Raw genomic sequence first — 23,517 nt, 5'->3', positions numbered from 1 at the left:
GTCAGGGGTAGCTGTCAGTCAGGGGTAGCTGTCAGTCAGGGGCAGCTATCAGTCAGGAACAGCTGTCAGTCGGGGAGCTGTCAGTCAGGGGTAGCTGTCAGTCAGGAGCAGCTGTCAGTCAGGGGTAGCTGTCAGTTGCAGCTGTCAGTCAGGGAAGCTGTCAGTCAGTGAAGGGGAGTGGTTACAGCTGTCGCTCACAGTTTAGTGGGCGATGACTGTGGCCTCACCGGCACACCCATGTGACTGAAAGCTGGCGGCTCCTACACCTTCCTAATGCTATTAACCTACACATGAGCCCTAAATCTGCAGGGTAAGAGCATTATCCCAGGGGAGAGGTTCCTCATAACAACTGCTAAACTTATGATCCATGGTGTGTAGTGCCAGATTACACACGGCGTCATGCGATGATAAACACGTCGCTATGTCAGTCAGTAAATGAATCTAATGTTACTTACACACCGGCCACGTTAGCACCACGTTTAGTAACTGTGTGCAGGCTCGGACTGGCCCATAGGGTAACAGGGCAATCCCCCGGTGGGCCTCCAATCCTCCTATATGGGCCTCCAATCCTCCTATATGGGCAGGGCAATCCCCCGGTGGGCCTCCAATCCTCCTATATGGGCAGAGCAATCCCCCTGTGGGCCTCCAATCCTCCTATATGGGCAGGGCAATCCCCCGGTGGGCCTCCAATCCTCCTATATGGGCAGAGCAATCCCCCGGTGGGCCTCCAATCCTCCTATATGCGCAGGGCAATCCCCCGGTGGGCCTCCAATCCTCCTATATGGGCAGGGCAATCCCCCGGTGGGCCTCCAATCCTCCTATATGGGCAGGGCAATCCCCTGGTGGGCCTCCAATCCTCCTATATGGGCAGGGCAATCCCCCGGTGGGCCTCCAATCCTCCTATATGGGCAGGGCAATCCCCCGGTGGGCCTCCAATCCTCCTATATGGGCAGGGCAATCCCCCGGTGGGCCTCCAATCCTCCTATATGGGCAGGGCTTAGCAATAATTCACTTGATTCACTCAGTACAGAAAAAAGCAGCATCTCATCATTAATGAACCAAACGAGCTGGTTTATTATTATATAGGTACATTTGTGAACGAGGGCAGCCTAGTATTTGTATGCTGGCGAACGTCCGCGTTACTGCTGGGCCTTTGGGACCCCAGTCCGACACTGACTGTGTGACAATCTCTCTGCTCTATTGCAAAATAATGAAAGATTTTGTCAAATTCTGGTACAATTTTGTTTCTTACTTTTTAAATAGTTTCAACCAGAAATGTAACAAACCATGCGGATAAATGACATTTTCTGAGCCTTCGTTCCCCGCGATGAGAGCGGATTCTGTTACCTGTCTACAAATGACAATTAGGTGCTAATTACATAAGTTTTGTATTTTTTCAACTTAATTGTATTCTGGGTGTGCGCCCTATATGCATAGTCTCTTTTCTTGTTTGTTTGGTATATGCTGCTGCTATACATTGAGCTGCACCCCTTATTATACTTACCTTAGGCTACTTTCACACTAGCGTTAACTGCAATACGTCGCAAATGCGTCGTTTTGCCGAAAATACGCATCCAGCAAAAGTTCTTGCTGGATACGTTTTTTCGTCATAGACTAACATTAGCGACGCATTTGCGACGCATTTGCGACGCATTGCAAAACGTCGCGTCCGTTTTGCGATGCTTGGGCGTGTGGTAGCGGACCGTCGGGAGAAAAAAACGTTACATGTAACGTTTTTTGCTCCCGACGGTCCGCTTTTTCCGACCGCGCATGCGCGGCCGGAACTCCGCCCCCACCTCCCCGCACTTCCCCGCACCTCACAATGGAGCAGCGGATGCGTGGAAAAAATGCATCCGCTGCCCCCGTTGTGCGACGGAGACCACGCTAGCGTCGGGAACGTCGGCCCGACGCACAGCGACGGGTCTTTCCCGACGCTAGTGTGAAAGTAGCCTTATAGGTCGCAATTGGCTCCTCGCCCATTGGTAGTGCTCCCTAGCTCTCCCTCTTCCTTTGCATGAAGAGGACAACATCAATCACCTGCCACAGTACAATGTATAATGGAGCCGCACTCACCCCATCCAATGCACAGATAGAAGCTGAAGAGCCTCTGCTCGGAGAACACGGACAGCACCAGCAGGGTGTGCAGGTAGATGCCCTCCACCAGCAGCCAGTAATAGTTCGCTGCCACACAATACTGCATCATTACGAAGACCAGGCGGCAGCTGAGCGACTCCTGCGGAAACCAGACCTCGGGTTACTGGGCGATCCCACCAACACAGGCAGCAAAGGGTTAAATGCAGTCTGTGATTAGTAACACCCCATTACAAATATACGTATACACACATATACATGCCCAGGAACGGACAGAGGAGGCCCCCGTGCAAGAATAATGGACCCTTTGCAGTCCATTAGGTCATCGTAATGACCCCTCGCTCCCAGCTGTCATGGAACTGTCCTGATATGAGGGCTCAGTCCCGCTGTCCCGACAGATCAGGGCTGTGACCCGACTTCTAATACTCACCTCTCTCCGACATCGCCATTGCTCTGGTACTCCTCCTCATCGGGAGCGGGCCGCACGCCTCTGCTCTCACACATTAAAGAAACTATTTTCTGGTCTCCCCAAGACTTGATCTCACGTTTGTAGGCTGCAGCTCTAGCTATGACCATGGCCACAATGACAAACACAGGAGAATCTGGTAATCTTGAAGCCAGAAGCCAGTTATACAGGTGCATAGAGATACATTGTATATAGCAGTGTATTTCTGTGTCCCTGAATTCTAAAGGTGAAGAGAAAGTTTTCATTTTTTGTTTCTATAACCCCTTACTGACCAGGCGCCAATTTTTTTACATCTGTCACTTTATGTGGCAATAGTTCTGGGACGCTTCAACGGATCTGTGATTTTGAGATTACTCTTTCATGACACATTGTACTTTATGTTAGCGGTAAATTTAGGTCAATATGTTCTGCGTTTATTCATGAAAATATTGAAATTTTGGCAAAAAAATGTTTAAAAATTTACCATTTTCAAACTTTCAATTTTGATATCCTTAAACCAGTTATTGATGCTGCTCAAAATAATTAAAACATAACATTTCCTATATTTCTACTTTACATCTGCCTCGTTTTGCAAACATCATTTTATTTGGTTTATGTTAGAGGGGTTAAAAGTTTAGCAGCAATTTCTCATTTTTTTCAAGAATTTTATAAAACCTGTTTCTTAGGAACCTATTCAGATTTAAATGGACGTTGAGGGGCCGATATATTGGAAATATTGGAAACTCCCAAAAACTGACACCATCTTAAGAATCGCATCCCTTAAAAACTTCAAAACTGTTGTTGGGAATTTTTTTTAACTCTTCAGGAGGAACACAGGAATGAATACAATGTTGAATTAAAAAATATATATTTTTTCTCTAAAATGTTGCTTTAGCCCCATTTTTTTCACTTTTACATGGAACAGTACAAGAAAATGGAGCCCACAATTTGATGCCCAGTTTCTTCTGAGCGCGCCGATACCCCACATGTGGTGAGAGACCTCTGCTTGGACACACGGCAGGGCTCAGAAGGGAAGGAGCATCATTTGAATTTTGGAACACAAATTTGGCTGAAATAGATTGTGGGCGCCAATTTGCATTTGTCGGGCCCCTAAAAAATCCAAACAGCAGAATTCCCCCCCCCACAAGTGACCCCATTTTGGAAACTACACCCCTCAATGATTTTATACAGAGGTACAGTGAGCTTTTCACATGTAGTACACAGAGTTTGATAACATTAAATCGTCATTATGAAAATGTTCCTTTTTTATGTGAAAATGTTACTTTAGTTCCAAATTTTTCACTTTTTGTCAGATGTAATATGAAAAACTGGACGCCACAGTTTGTTACCCACCTTCTTCTGACACCACACAAGTAATCAGAAAGTTCTGTTTGGACACAAGGCCGGGCTCGGAAGGGAACAAGAGACATTTGGTATTTGGAATGGAAATTTGGCTGAATTGATTGCAGACACTATATCTCATTTGCAAAAGCCCCTGAGGCACCAAAGCAGCCGAAATCCGCACAAGTGACCCCATTTTGGAAACTAGGCCCCTCAAGGAACTAACCTAGGGGGTTGCGGAGCTTGTTGAACCTATTAGGTGCTTCACACAACTTTTTAAAATGTGGATGTGAAAACGAAAATTGTTTTTTTCCTCTACAAATGTTGTTTTAGCCCCAAATTTGTAATTTTCACAATGGATAATAGGAGGAAACAGACCCCATAATTTGTTACACAATTTCTCCTGAACATGATGAGACCCCATATGTGGCCAAAAACTGCTGTCTGGGCACGAGGCCGGGCTCCGAAAGGAAACCGCGTGATTTGATTTTTGTCTGGAATAGATGGTGGAGAAACCCCCCAAAACGGACCCATTGTGGAAACTAGACCCCTCAAAGAATTCATCTAGGAGTCCCCTGAGCATTTGTGACCTACAGGCGATTCACAAAATGTAATAACATTTATTCAAGTTACGTTTTTTACCTTTAAGATAATGTTTTATCACGAAATGTATAATTTACATGAGGGGTAAAAGGAGAAAATGGACCCCATCATTTGTTATACAATTCTTATCGAATCTGGCAGTGCCGTATATGTGGTTGTACAATACCGTACACGGCAGGGATTGGATGGGAAGGATCGGATTGTGAGCTCCACTAGCCGAGCCCCTGAGGTCTCAGAAAACCCCACAGCTGACCCCACATTGGAAACTCCACTGCTTCAGTCAGGAAGGAGCGCTATTTGGCTTTTGGAGCACAGATTTTCCTAGAATAGTTTGCACGGTGATTGTGCAGTGATTGTATAGTGATTGTATGGTGATTGTATGGCGATTGTGCAGTGATTGTATGGTGATTGTGCAGTGATTGTGCAGTGATTGTATGGTGATTGTATAGTGATTGTATAGTGATTGTATGGTGATTGTGCAGTGATTGTATGGTGATTGTGCGGTGATTGTATAGTGATTGTATGGTGATTGTGCAGTGATTGCATGGCGATTGTATGGTGATTGTATAGTGATTGTGTGGTGATTGTATAGTGATTGTGCAGGGATTGTATAGTGATTGTGCAGGGATTGTATGGTGATGGTGCAGGGATTGTATGGTGATTGTATGGTGATGGTGCAGTGATTGTATGGTGATTGTGCAGTGATTGTATGGTGATGGTGCAGTGATTGTATGGTGATTGTGCAGTGATTGTATAGTGATTGCATGGCGATTGTATAGTGATTGTGCAGTGATTGTGCAGGGATTGTATAGTGATTGTATGGTGATTGTGCGGTGATTGTGCAGTGATTGTATGGTGATTGTATAGTGATTGCATGGCGATTGTATGGTGATTGTATAGTGATTGTGTGGTGATTGTATGGTGATTGTATAGTGATTGTATGGCGATTGTATAGTGATTTTATGGTGATTGTGCAGTGATTGTATAGTGATTGTGCAGGGATTGTATAGTGATTGTGCAGTGATTGTACAGTGATTGTGCCGTGATTGTATGGTGATTGCATGGTGATTGTATAGTGATTGTGCAGTGATGGTATGGTGATGGTGCAGTGATTGTATAGTGATTGTGCAGTGATGGTATGGTGATGGTGCAGTGATTGTATAGTGATTGTGCAGTGATGGTATGGTGATGGTGCAGTGATGGTATGGTGATGGTGCAGTGATGGTATGGTGATTGTATGGTGATTGTGCGGTGATTGTATGGTGATTGTATAGTGATTGCATGGCGATTGTATGGTGATTGTGCGGTGATTGTATGGTGATTGTATAGTGATTGCATGGCGATTGTATGGTGATTGTGCGGTGATTGTGCAGGGATTGTATGGTGATGGTGCAGTGATTGCATGGTGATTGTATTGTGATGGTGCAGTGATGGTGCAGTCATTGTATGGTGATGGTGCAGTGATGGTGCAGTGATTGCGTCACCTGGTAGGAGATGAGCCCTTCCCATTGGTTGTCCAGGATGGCGATGTCGTACATCCACCGCAGCACGGAGTCCTTGATGAAGACGGAGATGGCTCTGAGGATGAAGGAGGTGAAGAGGTTCAGGTGGATGTAGTTCCTCGTGCAGTGGAGATGTCTGTGGAGAGACACAGGGCGGCACGTTACAGGTCGTCTCAGCAGACCGTGCTGGGTACTATGATAACACTTCTCGTCCACGTCCGTTACAGGCTTGTGATTATCAGGACATTAACATTGATGGCGACTGGGATGGATGAAATGTTCCCAGGATAACACTGCACCTCAAGAGCGCGGACCAGGAAGTGTTGTCATGGGGGCTGAGTAGGTACAAGTTGCAACTTTTACACCTTAAAACGTAGCAATGAGAAAAGTTGTTATTTTCCCATGCTACATATAATAGGACACAAGGTTGTATAATGTACGGTATTATACGATGAGGCGGTGTAATAGCGCCCTGTACATTATACACTGCGCACATAGTGATTCTGTGTGATCTGGGCCTGACCGGTGAGGAATAAACCTCGTTATTATATTATAATCTCACGGTGACGGAGGGGAACATACGGGGTACAGATAGCTCAGCCCGAACATCAGAGTCCAGGAGAAGAGACTCCGATCACCGCAGGAGGGGAATGTGGTGACAGATCGGCTCCATCCGCGTCCACAGTCCCGTGCTATAGAGCGGCTCAGGCTGCAGTTTACCTCCTGAGTATTCAGCCAGTAGTTATCCATTAAATGGAGCCAACCCAGCTCTGCTACATCGCGGTGTACTCTGCCATATTGCTGCCATTCCACCCTGAACTCAGTAACAAACCGAGCTCTGAAATAGAATCTTGGACAAACTCAGCTCTGCTACATGAATAGGTCTACTCTGCCATTCCGATGCCAGTTCTGCCATGGACTCTGTGACAAAGCAAGCACTGCGCGATCACCGAGTCTCCTCTGCCTCCCCCTGATCCGGATTTACAGCCTCCTGTGTCAGGGCTCATTCACACGGCAGTTTTTCTCGTACCAGTCTTATGCGTGTTTTTCGCAGGCAGCGCTCGCACCTATGATTGTCTATGGCGCCGTCTTATGTCCGATTCTTTACAACGTCAGTCCATGGATTGGTGAAAACATCAGGCAGAACTCGGCGCCTCCATTTTTTATCTGTGTTTCATGGACTCTTATAGGAGAAGCTTCAGAAATTCAATCAGTTTTCCTTTATCTGAGGAACAGTGAAGACTCTCGGACCGTTCTCTGCATCCAAGAAAAATCACAGACGTGTGAAAGAGGCAGAACTCGTCTAGGCTCCTCCAGTTCCTGATGGCCGCGCCTCCGCTGATCCCGCCTGATGCCGCGCCTCCGCTGATCCCGCCTGATGCCGAGCCTCCGCTGATCCCGCCTGATGCCGAGCCTCCTCTGATCCCGCCTGATGCCGAGCCTCCTCTGATCCCGCCTGATGCCGCGCCTCCGCTGATCCCGCCTGATGCCGCGCCTCCGCTGATCCCGCCTGATGCCGCGCCTCCGCTGATCCCGCCTGATGCCAAGCCTCCGCTGATCCCGCCTGATGCCGCGCCTCCTCTGATCCCGCCTGATGCCGAGCCTCCGCTGATCCCGCCTGATGCCGCGCCTCCGCTGATCCCGCCTGATGCCGCGCCTCCGCTGATCCCGCCTGATGCCGCACCTCCGTTGATCCCACCTGATGCCGCGCCTCTGCTGATCCCGCCTGATGCCGCGCCTCTGCTGATCCCGCCTGATGCCGCGCCTCCGCTGATCCCGCCTGATGCCGCGCCTCCACTGATCCCGCCTGATGCCGCGCCTCCGCTGATCCCGCCTGATGCCGCGCCTCCGCTGATCCCGCCTGATGCCGCGCCTCCGCTGATCCTGCCTGATGCCGAGCCTCCACTGTTCCCGCTTCCTCTGCTCTGTCCCATCCTATGAGTCCAGTTTGCTCCGTTACTTCCGTTCTGCGCTCACACCTTCCATCGTTACATCCGTATCTCCCCACTGCACCAGCGTCATCTGTCCGTGCTGCAGAGCAGCGTCTCATCTGGACCAAGGGCCCCCAGGTGCGACACATCACAGGTCGCTGAGAGCTCGGGGGTCGGACTCCCATCATCCCAGGATCAGAGTCCTCCACCCTCTTGTGCGATGTCGCAGAGCTGATCCTCCATCTACCTCCATGAGGAGATCACTAATCATCCAAACGACATTACGGACAGATTCGCCCGCAGTCCTGGGGTCAGGATTTACAGCCGGCTCCTCTCAGTCGTCATTGTGCCGGTAACTCATTAATATGCGCACAATTATGCAGATTGAGCGACTATGACATCAGCGTCAGTACAGGTTCGCTGTCGGGGGTCGTCGTCAGCCCCCAGAGACGCCTGAAGCGTCCGACCCCAATGATGTCCTGTCTGCGGGAGATGCAATTGTAACAGAGAGTCAGCTCTGAAACTACAAGATGAATCATCCGGAATAGACCAGGAACTGTCCGAACCTCGCTGCCCCGCGTTACACTATGTGTTATACCCTAGTCACAACCAGAGCTGCATGCCCAATTCCTATCCTCCAGTCCAACCAGAGCTGCATGCACAATTCCTATCCTCCAGTCACAACCAGAGCTGCATGTACAATTCCTTTGCTACAGTCACAACCAGAGCTACATGTAGAATTCCTTTGCTCCAGTCACAACCTGAGCTACATGTAGAATTCCTTTTCTCCAGTCACAACCAGAGCTGCATGCGCAATTCCTATCCTCCAGTCACAACCAGAGCTGCATGTACAATTCCTATCCTCCAGTCACAACCAGAGCTGCATGCACAATTCCTATCCTCACAGTGAGGCTATGTGCTGCGGATCTGCAGCTGTTTTACATGCGGTGTACAGTACCATGTAAACCTATGGAATACAAAATCCGCCGTGCACATGCTGCGGAAAAAACAGCGTGGCATGCCGCGGCAAATTTTAGGCCACGCCTCTGACCACACCCATTCATAAATAGTCACACCCATATACACATCCCAACCACACCCATTTAGCACTGCTGATCACACTGTTTCATATACAATAATTATAAACAAAAAAATATGGCCACACAGTGCTCCATACTGTATAATGGCCACACATGATGCTCCATACTGTATAATGACTGCACATGATGCTCCATACTGTATAATGGCCGCACATGATGATCCATACTGTATAATGACCATACATGATGCTCCATACTGTATAATGACCGCACATGATGCTCCATACTGTATAATGGCCACACATGATGCTGCATACTGTATAATGGCCACACATGATGCTCCATACTGTATAATGACTGCACATGATGCTCCATACTGTATATTGGCTGCACATGATGCTCCATACTGTATATTGGCTGCACATGATGCTCCATACTGTATAATGGCCACACAGTGCTCCATACTGTATAATGGCCACACATGATGCTCCATACTGTATAATGGCCACACATGATGCTCCATACTGTATAATGGCCACACAGTGCTCCATACTGTATAATGGCCACACAGTGCTCCATACTGTATAATGGCCACACATGATGCTCCATACTGTATAATGGCCACACATGATGCTCCATACTGTATAATGGCCGCACATGATGCTCCATACTGTATAATGACAACACATGATGCTCCATACTGTATAATGACCGCACATGATGCTCCATACTGTATAATGGCCACACATGATGCTGCATATTGTATAATGACCGCACATGATGCTGCATACTGTATAATGACCGCACATGATGCTCCATACTGTATAATGACCACACATGATGCTCCATACTGTATAATTACCGCACATGATGCTCCATACTGTATAATGGCCACACATGATGCTCCATACTGTATAATGACCGCACATGATGCTCCATACTGTATAATGACCACACATGATGCTCCATACTGTATAATGACCGCACATGATGCTCCATACTGTATGACTGCACATGATGCTCCATACTGTATATTGGCTGCACATGATGCTCCATACTGTACAATGGCCACATAGTGCTCCATACTGTACAATGACCACACATGATGCTCCATACTGTATAATGACCGCACATGATGCTCCATACTGTATAATGGCCACACATGATGCTCCATACTGTATAATGACTGCACATGATGCTCCATACTGTATATTGGCTGCACATGATGCTCCATACTGTACAATGGCCACATAGTGCTCCATACTGTACAATGACCACACATGATGCTCCATACTGTATAATGACCGCACATGATGCTCCATACTGTATAATGGCCACACATGATGCTCCATACTGTATAATGACTGCACATGATGCTCCATACTGTATAATGACTGCACATGATGCTCCATACTGTATAATGACTGCACATGATGCTCCATACTGTATATTGGCTGCACATGATACTCCATAGTGTATAATGGCCACATAGTGCTCCATACTGTATAATGACCACACATGATGCTCCATACTGTATAATGACCGCACATGATGCTCCATACTGTATAATGGCCACACATGATGCTCCATACTGTATAATGACTGCACATGGTGCTCCATACTGTATAATGACTGCACATGATGCTCCATACTGTATAATGACTGCACATGATGCTCCATACTGTATATTGGCTGCACATGATACTCCATAGTGTATAACGGCCACATAGTGCTCCATACTGTATAATGACCACACATGATGCTCCATACTGTATAATGACCGCACATGATGCCCCATACTGTATAATTGCTGCGCATGATGCTCCATACTGTATAATGACCGCACATGATGCTCCATACTGTATAATGGCCACACATGATGCTCCATACTGTATAATGACCGCACATGATGCCCCATACTGTATAATGGCCGCACATGATGCTCCATACTGTATAATGACCGCACATGATGCTCCATACTGTATAATGACCGCACATGATGCTCCATACTGTATAATGACCATACATGATGCTCCATACTGTATAATGGCCACACATGATGCTCCATACTGTATAATGACCGCACATGATGCCCCATACTGTATAATGGCCGCACATGATGCTCCATACTGTATAATGACCGCACATGATGCTCCATACTGTATAATGACCACACATGATGCTCCATACTGTATAATGACCGCACATGATGCCCCATACTGTATAATGGCCGCACATGATGCTCCATACTGTATAATGACCGCACATGATGCTCCATACTGTATAATGACCACACATGATACTCCATACTGTATAATGACCGCACATGATGCTCCATACTGTATATTGGCCGCACATGATACTTCGTACCGTATAATGGCCACACATAGCTACTCCTACACACGCGGCTGCGCTCCGTACACTTTGCATACACGGCTCCACTCCGTACACACGTGCTCCGCTCCATACACCTTGTACACACGCGGCTCTGCTCCGTACACCTCGTACACACGCGGCTCTGCTCAATACACCTCGTACACACACGGCTCTGCTCCATACACCTCGTACACATTCAGCTCCGCTCCATACACACACGGCTCCGCTCTATACACCTCATACACACACGGCTCTGCTCCGTACACCTCGTACACATTCAGCTCCGCTCCATACACCTTGTACACACACGGCTCCGCTCCATACACCTCATACACACACGGCTCCACTCCATACACCTCGTACACACATGGCTCTGCTACATCCACACTGTACACCTCCTGACCCCACACAAGGCAGCTTACCTCATCCAGAAGCACCATGTGGCAAGTTGGCAACCAGCACAGCCGAGTCCTGCAATCCACGGAGGTCCCGATCATGTGACCCCTGACTCCTCCCCTCCTGTGACCTCATCAAAGGTCCTGTGCGCACAAAGCAGGCAGCCAATATGTGGTGTAAGGCTCTGCAGTGCAGGGATGACTGGCGGAAGGGTAAGGGGCATGGCTTAACACAAGGGGGCGTGTCGGCTGCTTCTCCTGCTGTGTGCTGGAAGCAGAACGTCCCGTGCTGGACAGAGGGGCAAAGGCTCAAAACCGGGACAGTCCCGCACAATGAGAGACGATTGGGAGCTATGTGATAGCGTAGAGCAAAGCACTGCGGGAAAACACTGGGAAAATGAGAATTGATATAAAATATTGCTCCCGTTATGGAGCCTTTCTGCAGAAGATACAATGTATCAGATTTCCCGGACTGCTCCTTTGTTTTCTCCGATATTTAATGTTAGCTGCATTAAAAGTAAATAAATCAGCAACAAATGCGGCTATAAAAGAGATAAAGCGTCAGATCTGCGCGGGGGGAGGAGGACGAATGTAACGATGGCGACATAATCATCACGTAACCGCCGATCAGACATCATTACACCGCACTAATGACCCGAGAACAGCAGGAAACGCGGCCACAGATATCAGGGCAAGAAGTGATGCAGTCTGCTCCGCCGGACCGCCAGCAACGACCCGGGCAAGCGACAGAGACAAGGCGCCGCGCAGGAATACCGCGCAAATAATCTAAAGGATTTATTACATATCAGGGAGAGGAGGATAAAATATCTGAATCACCGGCCTTATTCATAGAAGTGATCTACAGTCATCTCCTGGATCACAGATATAAAGAGGTGACAATCCCTATGTGATAGCGGGAAGACTCCAATGCATAGGAACAACCGGGGTCACACGGAAGGAGGCGGACAGTATTCACGCTAAAGTCATCATGCCCAGGTTATACCAGCTGTACATATATAATTATATACAGGAGATGCCCAGGTTGTACTGGCTGTACATATATAATTATATACAGGAGAAACCCAGGTTATACCGGCTATACATATACAATTATATACAGGAGATGCCCAGGTTATACCAGCTGTACATATATAATTATATACAGGAGAAGCCCAGGTTATACCAGCTGTACATATACAATTATATACAGGAGATGCCCAGGTTATACCAGCTGTACATATATAATTATATACAGGAGAAGCCCAGGTTATACCAGCTGTACATATACAATTATATACAGGAGATGCCCAGGTTATACCAGCTGTACATATATAATTATGTACAGGAGATGCCCAGGTCATACCAGCTGTACATATATAATTATATACAGGAGATACCCAGGTTTTACCAGCTGTACATATATAATTATATACAGGAGATGCCCAGGTTATACCAGCTGTACATATATAATTATATACAGGAGATGTCCAGGTTATACCAGCTGTACATATATAATTATATACAGGAGATGCCCAGGTTATACCGGCTGTACATATACAATTATATACAGGAGATGCCCAGGTTATACCGGCTGTACATATATAATTATGTACAGGAGATGCCCAGGTTATACCGGCTGTACATATACAATTATATACAGGAGATGCCCAGGTTATACCAGTATAAGGAGGTGAAGCACAAGAAGAGTCTGGGGCGGTTACCTTCTCGGCTCTGTGCCTGGAACCATTGAGCTGTGCTACAGGTTCCCCAGGGGGCAGACCTAGAGACTGGGACAGGAAGGAAGCCGGGCAGAGAGCGGGAAAGGCATGCGCGCAAGGAACAGAGCAGCGTTAGCAGGGTGCAGCTACGCTTCGGGAGAGACAGGGGTTCCGGTGAGAGGACAAATAAAGGGAGATTGCCCAGAGAGACTGCATCTTGTGAGTACATGAAAGCGGACTCTGCTGTGACTGGAGAGGGGCGCTTTGAGACCCGTGTACAGACATTGGCCCGTCCAGAGACTACGACCCGCTGGTACCCGCGGTATCAGTACAGAGACTGTGATTCCTGGTGAGAGACTTAATAATAGACTGACCATTGTTTTCCCGGGATAGGCTGTGCTGTAAAAGCTAAAGACTCAGAGCCTGTGCATATCACATTAACTCCCAAAACCCCAGGCAGCAGGCTCCTAGAGACTACTCAGCCCACGGACAACAGAGGGACGACAAGTGCCGCTGTTTCTCGGCGCCTACGTTGGAGAAGACGACCCTTCAAGCAAGTCCTCATCAGACTGATAAGTGTTCTTTTCTCAAGAAATCTTGCTTACTCCTGTTACATTGTTTGACTCCCATATTTTTGCACTGTTTTATTGCTAGTTACTTTCCATTGCTTCCTCCCTGCGAGGAGAACCTGATTCCTGTTAATAAACCCCTCAACTGTTGGTCTGTCTGTTCCGTGGTGACATACTCAGTACATGCATACTATTACATTTGGCGTAGTCGGCAGGATGTCACACGGTAGCGCGGACAGGGCAGACCAAGCAGCTGGGGAAGTTCCCAGGTCTAGCATTTCCCTGGGAGCCATGTTGAATAATTTGCCAAGGTTCACTGGGAACATTGTAATGCTGTGGAGTTGGACGGAGCGTATCCAGGGAATGATGCGGATGCATCCCATGACACCAGCCCTGGAGGCAGAAATTGCATTGATGGCCCAGGAGGGGGAGGCGCGGGATTCTGTCATGCATAGGTCCACCCGGGAGAGGGATACCCTGGACAAAGTGCTGCGCATACTTGAGGAGATGCATGGGGACCCCACTGACGTAGGGGAACTTCGCATGCGACTGTTTCACTGGGTACAACGGGAGGGGGAGACCGTGTCCCAATTCATGAACGCCCTACAAGAGCTTTACACTGCTATCAGACGAAGGGACGGTGTAGGGGTTGGGACAGTTGATGTGGTGCTCAGAGATCAGCTGGTGATGGGACTGCGTGACGCAATGATGAAACAGGCACCACTCAGAGCGTGAAGAACAGAGGAGGAGGAGTAAAAGTCCCCACAGCCTTGTTTCCACGTGCCCTCTGGTCTGGGCAGAAATCAATGGAAGAGCAGTGCGGTGCTTGATAGACACCGGCTCACAAGTGACCACCATGCCTGAGAGATATTTCCGCCGTCACTTCATCGAGGCGCTACGGCCTGAATGGGGCCCTGTGATCAAACTTATGGCGGCCAATCACTTGCCCATCCCGGTCGCAGGGGTGGTATGGATGAACATAGAGGTCTGCGGAAAAGACCTCGGGAGAAGAGGAGTGGTACTGGTGGATGGAGAGGTAGCTAAAGACCATACCGTGACCCTGGGCATGAATGTGTTAAAAGACCTCGGAAGCCTGGTTTTTAACGAGTCCCCGGAACAGTTCCTGCAACAATGGAGCTACCAAACCCCCCAGAGAAGGGTCTTTTAACAACTGATACGGACCACCCAGGTCCGGGAAGCATACAGCGACGGAAAGGAACTCGGCAAAGTCGTCACCCCCGCCTCAGTCAATCGAGTGTTGCTCCCTGGGCAGACGGTGCTTCCCCTGCCTATACGAGCTGGCATCCCGCTGGAAGGGGCGAAGTCCAAATTGAGCCGACCAGCTGCCGTCAGGAATATTGGTCGCACGGTCCCTGGCTACCGTGGGATGGAACTGTCCTTGTGCGCTGCATAAATTTGGGGGACAGATACAACTTTGCCCCCTAGAAGCGAAGTCGCTCAAGTCCTGGGCCTCCCAGACGAGTTGGTCCCAACTGAGGTGGTACAGCTGACCGCAAGGCCAGAAGATCCGTGGCTGGTGACCGTCAAAGCGGAGGCAGCTCCGGACCCCAGATTACTGCAAGAAGGGCACCAGATACTGGAACGCATGAGGGCGGAGCTCTCAGAACTTCCTCCGCAGCAGGTACCTCAGGTGGAAGCCGTATTGGGGAAATTTCAGGAGGCGTTCGCCAAAAATGAAGATGACTTTGGACGTACCACGGCCATCACCCACGAGATACTCACCGGGGATGTGGCACCAATCCGGGAACGGTACCGCCAAATACCCCCATAGATGTACCAGGAGGTGAAGGGAATGCTGTCACACATGCTGAAGAAGGGAGTTATATGCGAGAGTCAGAGCCCGTGGGCTGCCCCTATAGTCTTGGTGAGAAAGAAAGACGGGTCCTTGCGGTTCTGTGTGGACTATCGCCGGCTCAATGCTTGCACAGTGCGGGACTCGTACCCACTGCCCAGGATAGAGGAGTCCCTAACGGCACTAGGGAATGCCAGATATTTCTCCACGTTAGACTTGGCCAGCGGCTACTGGCAGGTGCCCATGTCTGAGCAAGACTGAGCCAGGACGGCTTTCATCCTCCCGATGGGACAGTATGAGTTTGACCGGATGCCCTTCGGCCTAGCAAACGCCCCAGGAACATTTCAGCGACTCATGGAGAGATGTCTGGGAGACCTGAACTTTGAAGCCACGTTCATCTACTTGGATGATATCATCGTCTTTGCCCCCACCTTTGAGGAGCATCTGCATAGACTGGAGCAAGTTCTGAGTCGGCTACAGAAGTAGGGCTTGAAAGTGAAACCCCAGAAATGTCACCTCTTCCGTACCGAGATTGAATACTTGGGACACGTTGTCTCCGCTGAGGGGGTGAGGCCTTCCCAGGAGAAGATCGCTGCGGTACAAGAGTGGCCATCTCCAAAAACTGTGAAAGATGTGCTTGCATTCCTGGGACTCACATGATACTTCAGACGCTTCGTAAAAGAGTTTACCCGCCTTGCAAATCCACTCCAGGAGTTGTTGAGGGGAGTGCCCTCTTGCACCAAAAACAGGAACATACAGTGGGGGAAGCATCAGGATGAGGCATTCTTGGCTTTGAAGAAGGCTTTGACGGAGGCCCCCCGTGCTGGCCTACGCTGACTTCACACAACCGTTCATCTTGCACACTGATGGGAGCCTGCAGGGCCTCGGGGCTGTACTATCGCAGATGCAGGATGGGAAAGAGCGCGTCATCGCATATGCCAGTTGGTCTTTGCATGACTTGGAAAGGAATCCAGAAAACTACAGTTCATTTAAGCTGGAGTTGTTGGCGCTGGTGTGGGCAATGTCTGAGAAGTTCGTGAAATATCTGGCTGGCTCAGAAGTTCATGTACGCACCGATAACAATCCGTTGGCCCATCTCGAGAATGCCAAGTTAGGTGCCCTAGAACAACGTTGAGTAGCCCGAATGGCCAAGTTCTGATACAGAATTTCGTATAAAAGGAGAGCTGAGAATGTTCATGCGGATGCCCTCTCCCGAGTAAACTATCGCAAACCAGCACCCACCCAGAATGAAGAACTGGAAGATGTGGATGTTCAAGGTTTTGGAGAGACTGCCAAGGACGGTGGCAGTGGCGCGGGAGATTGAACAGAAAGAGGCCTGTGTGAATTCGCTGGAGCAGCTCCGCGATGAGTGGGTCCAAGTGCAGCAGGAGGATCCGGAGCTAGCTCAGTTGAGAAGGTGGGTCGTGTCTGAACAAATGCCCAATCGGCACGAGATGAGGTCCATGTCACCTGAAGTACTAAAGATGCTACGCCAGTGGGAGAGGCTCCTGTTGCGGGATGGTATCCTGTACCGGAAGGTATTCCTGCAAACATAACTATCACGCTACACGGGAGTGAGACAGAGGGAATGGTGAACCCGAGAGTGGACGCTCTGGGTCGCGGCCCCAGAGCCCCCAAAGGCGAGCAAACCTGATGGACGCACCCCCTATACAGGGAGTGTTCGGAGCAGGCCCAAGGAGGATGGAAGGTTTAAGAAGTGTAAGGTTGCACTTACTGAGTGTATTGGGGGACACTCGCTTGGCACGGGATTAGCGTAGTCAGGCACTATTTTTCACACAAATAGTCCATCCCGTTTATTAAAGTGTCATAAACCGGGTTATGCACAGATCATTATATACATTTCTTAGAAACACAACAGGCACCAACTGGTGATATTAACTTGCAGCTTCATCTTAAACACTTCATATACGGCATTGTCTCACAGGCACTAAACATGCTGGACCTCTCACTTCGTCCAGTTCCCATGGGTGTCCGTACGCCGTACAGTTCACCAATGTCCCAAGTCACATACAGCGCGTATGACACTGGATAGCGGTCTCTAAACACGCTGAACCTCAGTTCGTTCAGTTACCGTGGGAGACCACACAGTTCATAGACTATCACAAGCACCAACAGTCAGTGGTACCTTATGGGAGCTCCTGCTCCACCTGCTGACTCATCGTCAGTCCTCTCTCCTGGGGAAACTGCCTTTACAGGGTTCACCAACTTGCACACAACAGTCAGTCCAGAGCCACCGAAGGACGATAGCTTCCCCAACACAGACCATCCAGAATCATAGTCTTACTGTGCGCTATTCAGGACGTCCATCCCACTTGGGACCGTCCAAACCACTGGCATGTGCTCTTCAGGATTCCTACTCCCAGGAAATCCAACACAGGTTGTGCTCTTCAGGAAGCCTACTCCCAGGTCTTCCAACACAAGTTGCCCAGTGTGCTATTCAGGACGTCCATCCCACATGGGACCATCCAACACACTGGCATATGACCTGTCCAGGTGCTATTCAGGACCTCGTCCAACATCCCAGACATACGACCTGTCCAGGTGCTATTCAGGACCTCGGTCCAACACCCCAGGCATATGACCTGTCCAGGTGCTATTCAGGACGTCAGTCCAACACCCCAGGCCACCAGGTCTGAAGCCCCACCATGTGCTCTTCAGGACTCCTACTCCCAAGAAATCCAACACAGGCTTCCAGGACCTTGCACCATTAGCATGTGCTCTTCAGGACTCCTACTCCCAGGAAATCCAACACATACTTCCAGGACCTTCACCACTCAGGTCCAAACACTGGAACCACACAGGAACATGTGACCCACACCCTGGTCACATTATATACCCTTAACCACTCCCCTGGGTGGGAGTGTGGATGTGTGGCTAGTTTGTCCCGCCCATCTCACACAACTAGCCTAGTAAGTCTCCCTTACAACTACACCATAGATATACACACTCTTGAGGGACTACAGGTCCCGGAACAACAACATTGCATCAGACTTACCACGCAGACTCCCTCTGCGACACATATCGGCCACTCACAATTCTGCCAATCACTGTTTCACCACCATTATAACAACAAATACGCCTCCATGCATATCCCAAGGAGCACACACAGCGCCCCCTAGCTGCCAAAGGGGTCACTGCACCACAGAAGCGAGACATGAAAAGTATTAGGAATACGCAAACAGGCAGGCAATTTTAACTTATAAGCTACATCATTGATTCGACTAGAAATTTCAAAGGGACCAATGTAAAGAGGACCCAGTTTATATGAGGGGATTTTCAGTCTAATGTAACGAGAGGAGAGCCAGACCTATCCCATGGTTGGTATGGAGGAGTATCAAGACGTCTCTTATCTGCATACCTTTTCATTAGATTACTAGCCTTTATAAGCGACTCTTTAGTCTCCTGACAAATTTTCGAGAACTCCAAGGACAGAGAATCTGCTGCCGGTACGCCTGAAGTGCAGGAAATGGGAAGAGGAATGCCAGGGTGTTGCCCAAAGACCACAAAGAACGGAGACTTAGAAGAAGATTCACTAGGATGATTGTTATAGGCAAATTCAGCCCATGGAAGCAAGGAAACCAAATCATTCTGATGAGCATTGGAGAAATGTCGTAGATATGACGTGAGAACTTGATTAACACACTCAACCTGGCCATTAGACTGAGGATGATAAGCGGAGAAGAAATCTAGAGACACTTTCATTAAACCGCACAGAGCCCTCCAAAATCGGGCAGTGAACTGGACTCCTCGATCCGAAACAATATATAGAGGAAAACCATGAAGTCGGAAGATATGATGAATGAAGATCTTCGCTAATTCGGGAGCAGATGGTAATCCAGATAAGGGTACGAAGTGGGCCATCTTGGAAAATCGATCCACAACTACCAAAATAACGGAGCAATTTGAGGAGCGAGGGAGATCCGTGATAAAGTCCATAGCAATATGACTCCAAGGACTTGAAGGCACTGGAAGCGGATGCAAGAGTCCAGAAGGTAATTGCCACTGAGGAACTTTGTTCTAAGCACAAGAGGAGCACGAAGTGGTGAAATCCAGGAAATCTTTTTTTTTTTTTTTAACCATTCAATTTTTATTGTTTAACATAGAGAAAATACAAAGGAAATAGAAAAACATAACAAAATGGAGGGGGGGGGAAAGTGGGAAATCGATTGCTACATGAAAAGCAACATAAAATAAGAGATAAAAGAACTAAACTTGAAAAATATAACAATAATGTGCAAACATCTCAGTGAAGTACATGCCCTATTATTACGCAGAAACAGGAGCAGATGGTTGTTCCGGGGAAGAGAAAAAGCGAGAAGAGAACCACGGGTCCCACCATGTAAGAACCTTATTTTTCTTTGAGAGACAGTCAGCAGTGATTGATTCATAGCTATAATGCAGATTGATTTTAGCGATTAATTCAGTACCTGAGGGGATAGTCGCAGATTTCCAGTGTTTAGCAATGCAGAGCCTAGCTGCTACTAGGATATTGGATATTACAGGTTGTAAGGAAGGAGGGAACTCTATCAGTGAGATGCCAAGGACTGCTAGAGGGCCAGATAAGGTGAAAGAGGTGCAGATTACCTCCGAGATAATGACTTCAACCTGACGCCAAAACACCTGTAAGTAGGGGCAACTCCACCATACATGAGCAAGCGAACCAGTGAGGTTACAATTTTTCCAGCAAAGAGGTGAAGCAGTAGGATACAATTTGGCTAATTTAGAAGGAGTGAGATACCATAAGAGCTGAATTTTTTTGGATTGCTCAAGGTGCCCTAGACACGACGAAAATTTAGAGGAGTGTTGTATAGCCAAACTCCAGTCCTCAAAAGAGGCGGCAAACGAAAGTGCAGCCTCCCAAGTGGACATAAAGGAAAGCCTCTCAGAGAAGTCATGGGATAGAAGAGATTTATAAATTATCGAAATACCGTGAGAGATCCAAGTATTGGGTCTGAAAAATCTCTGAACCTGAGTCTCCTCCCCCAGGGAAGCCGCGGGCATACCAAACACAGATTGGCGCTTTAGAAAGCTGTGAACCTGAAAGTATTGAAAAAAGGCTTTAGGAGGAAGATTGAATTGAGCTGAGAGGTCTGTAAAGGACCTCAGGCCCGACCCATCATATAGGTCATTGATCCAGCGTATTCCGCAGGCTCCCCAGGTGGAGAGAGACAGGCCCTCCACCGCCCCCTCCAGCGCTCCAATAGAAACAAGATCAAATAAAAATGACCAATGTATAGGACATAATTTGGTCCATATTTTGGAGGCAGAAGCAATTGTTTTCAGAGAGGGGGTCCAACCAGATGGATGGAGTAAGCAAAGCTCCAAAAGCAATCTGAGGGAGCCCCTGGGGGCAAATTGCGACTCAATAATAAACCATTGGAGCGAAGAATTCCCCTCCCACCAAATTTTTAAAGGTTCTATGAGAGCAGCTTGGTGATATAAATGAATTTTAGGAACTCCCAGCCCTCCCTTAGAGAACGGAAGAGACATTATTAATCGTTTTATCCTATGTGGCTTATTTTGCCAAATAAACCGATCAATAATAGGTTGAAAGGATGATAGATATTTAGAGGGAATGGAAAGGGGGAGACATCTAAAGAGGTATATAAGTTTAGGTAAGATTAACATTTTAGATGTTTGTATTCTGGCCATCCAGGAAAGGTGGGAATTTGAGAGAGGGCCCAACTCCTTTTTAATTCCAAGAAGGACCGAGTCGCAATTAACTCGCACTGTTTTTGAGATGAGTGATTTGAATGCCTAGGTATGTAAAGCCTAGAGGGGACCAAATAAAGGGATATATAGTTTGAATTTGAAGTTGTAGGGGCGATGAGATGAATAGGGGAAAAATTGTGGATTTAGACAGATTAAGCTTATAATAAGACGCCTCAGCAAACTGGAGAATGGAGGAGATTGCAGACAGTGAACGGAGAGGGGCAGAGCAGGTCAGGACAACGTCGTCCGCATAGAGACCAATTTTGTGTTCTTGATTGCCCACCAGTATGCCCTTAATGTCCGGACAATGCCTCACCGCCGATGCCAAGGGCTCCATAATAAGCGCAAAAATGATGGGAGAGAGGGGGCAACCCTGCCGAGTCCCGTTCGAGATGGAGAAGACACGGGATTTGAAGCCAGCAGAGCAGACAGAGGCACAGGGGTTGGAGTACAGGGCCATAACGGCAGAGAAAATCTGACCAACAAGGCCAAACCTGTGCAGCGTTGCAGCAATATAACCCCAGTGCACTCTGTCGAATGCCTTCTCCGCGTCGAGGGAAAGGAACACACAGGGAAGCCTCCCCCCCTCCACAACATCCAGAAGGTCAATTAGACGCCTCGTACCGTCCCTAGTTTGTCTGCCCGGGACAAAGCCAACCTGATCTGCGTGAATTAGGGACGGGAGGACCGACATCAACCTATTAGCCCAGACTTTAGCATAAATTTTAATATCACAATTCAACAGGGCTATCGGGCGGAAATTACCAGGGGAGGTCATAGGTTTCCCAGGTTTGGGCAGGGTTGATATACAAGCCTACAAAAACCCTCTTTTGCAATAGAACCGGATGAGCGCCAAAAATTAAACAAACGTAAGAGATAAGGAGAGAGGATCGGGAGAAATTGAGAATAGTAGGGAAAGGAGAAGCCGTCCAGACCAGGGGCCGAACGTTTTTTGGCCTCTCTAATTATTTGAGATATCTCACAAGCCTCAATAGGGGCATTGAGAGAGGATAATTGTTCAGGTGTTACCGAAGGGAGGTTTGTCTTACCCAGAAAGGCAGATATTGAAGACTGGGAAGGTTGGGGGGTATTAGGGTCAGAACTGAGGTTATATAGGGAAGCATAATACGAAGCGAATTCTTCCGCAATATGTATAGGGTTGAGAATTCGAGAACCATCCGATTTGAGAAGATAGGGAATTTTAGACTGGACTTCCTTTTTCTTCACACGTTTGGCGAGAAATGAACCAGCTCTATCTCCCATAGAGTAGAAAGAAGCCCTAGATTTCCTTAAAGAGTACTCTGCCTTATGTAAGAGAAGCTGTCTGAGGTGAAGCCGTGCATTAGAAAGGTTAGAAAAAAGTTGGGCAGAGGGTTGGGCTTTGTGGCGGGACTCCAAATGGGACACCTCAGCTAGAGCAGCTTGGAGATTGGAGTTATGTTTCCGTTTAGTTGTCGCAGCCATCTTAATAAAAAGGCCACGCATAACTGCCTTGTGAGCAAACCAAAGGGAGTCCTCGCGCACATCTGAAGAGTCATTAAAGGCAAAAAACTCCTGCAAAGAACGCTCAATCTGTGAGGAGTTCGCCTGCTCAGAAAGGAGATGGGTGTTAAGGCGCCAGTGTGAAGGGGGTCTGATAGCAAGGGGGTCCTCCAGAGAGATTGATACAGGAGCATGATCAGACCAAGTGATATTGCCTATAGAGGCAGCAATACAGTGGGGGAGAGCAACATCATCAACTAAGATATAATCTATTCTGCTATAGGAGGCGTGACGCGATGACCAGAATGTGTAATCTCTCTCATTACAGTGGAGATATCTCCAAACATCATGGAGATTGTTGGATTTAATTAAATGGGCAGCTTCCCCTCTAGACCCAGAGAGAGACGAACAATCCATACTTTTAGATATAGGAATGTTGAAGTCTCCAGCGACTAATTTATACCCATGATGAAATTTA

General features: G+C 48.1%; 1 protein-coding gene across 1 annotated transcript in view; it reads right to left on the bottom strand.

Annotated features, from left to right (window-relative positions):
• Window positions 1–23,517, bottom strand: part of GLP1R (glucagon like peptide 1 receptor) — a 385,527-nt gene that overhangs the window by 71,581 nt on the left and 290,429 nt on the right. Inside the window, exons 6-7 of the mRNA XM_077282033.1 lie at window positions 5,965–6,118; window positions 2,074–2,233 (exon numbers count right to left, since the gene is read on the bottom strand). Coding sequence (XP_077138148.1) covers window positions 2,074–2,233; window positions 5,965–6,118 — 314 coding nt within the window. The remainder of the gene's footprint in view (window positions 1–2,073; window positions 2,234–5,964; window positions 6,119–23,517) is intronic.

Source organism: Ranitomeya variabilis, chromosome 2 (genome assembly GCF_051348905.1).
Source record: "Ranitomeya variabilis isolate aRanVar5 chromosome 2, aRanVar5.hap1, whole genome shotgun sequence".
In the NCBI taxonomy this organism is placed as follows: Eukaryota; Metazoa; Chordata; class Amphibia; order Anura; family Dendrobatidae; genus Ranitomeya; species Ranitomeya variabilis.
Note: the sequence above shows the minus strand (reverse complement) of the source record. Positions and strands in the feature narration are given on the sequence as shown.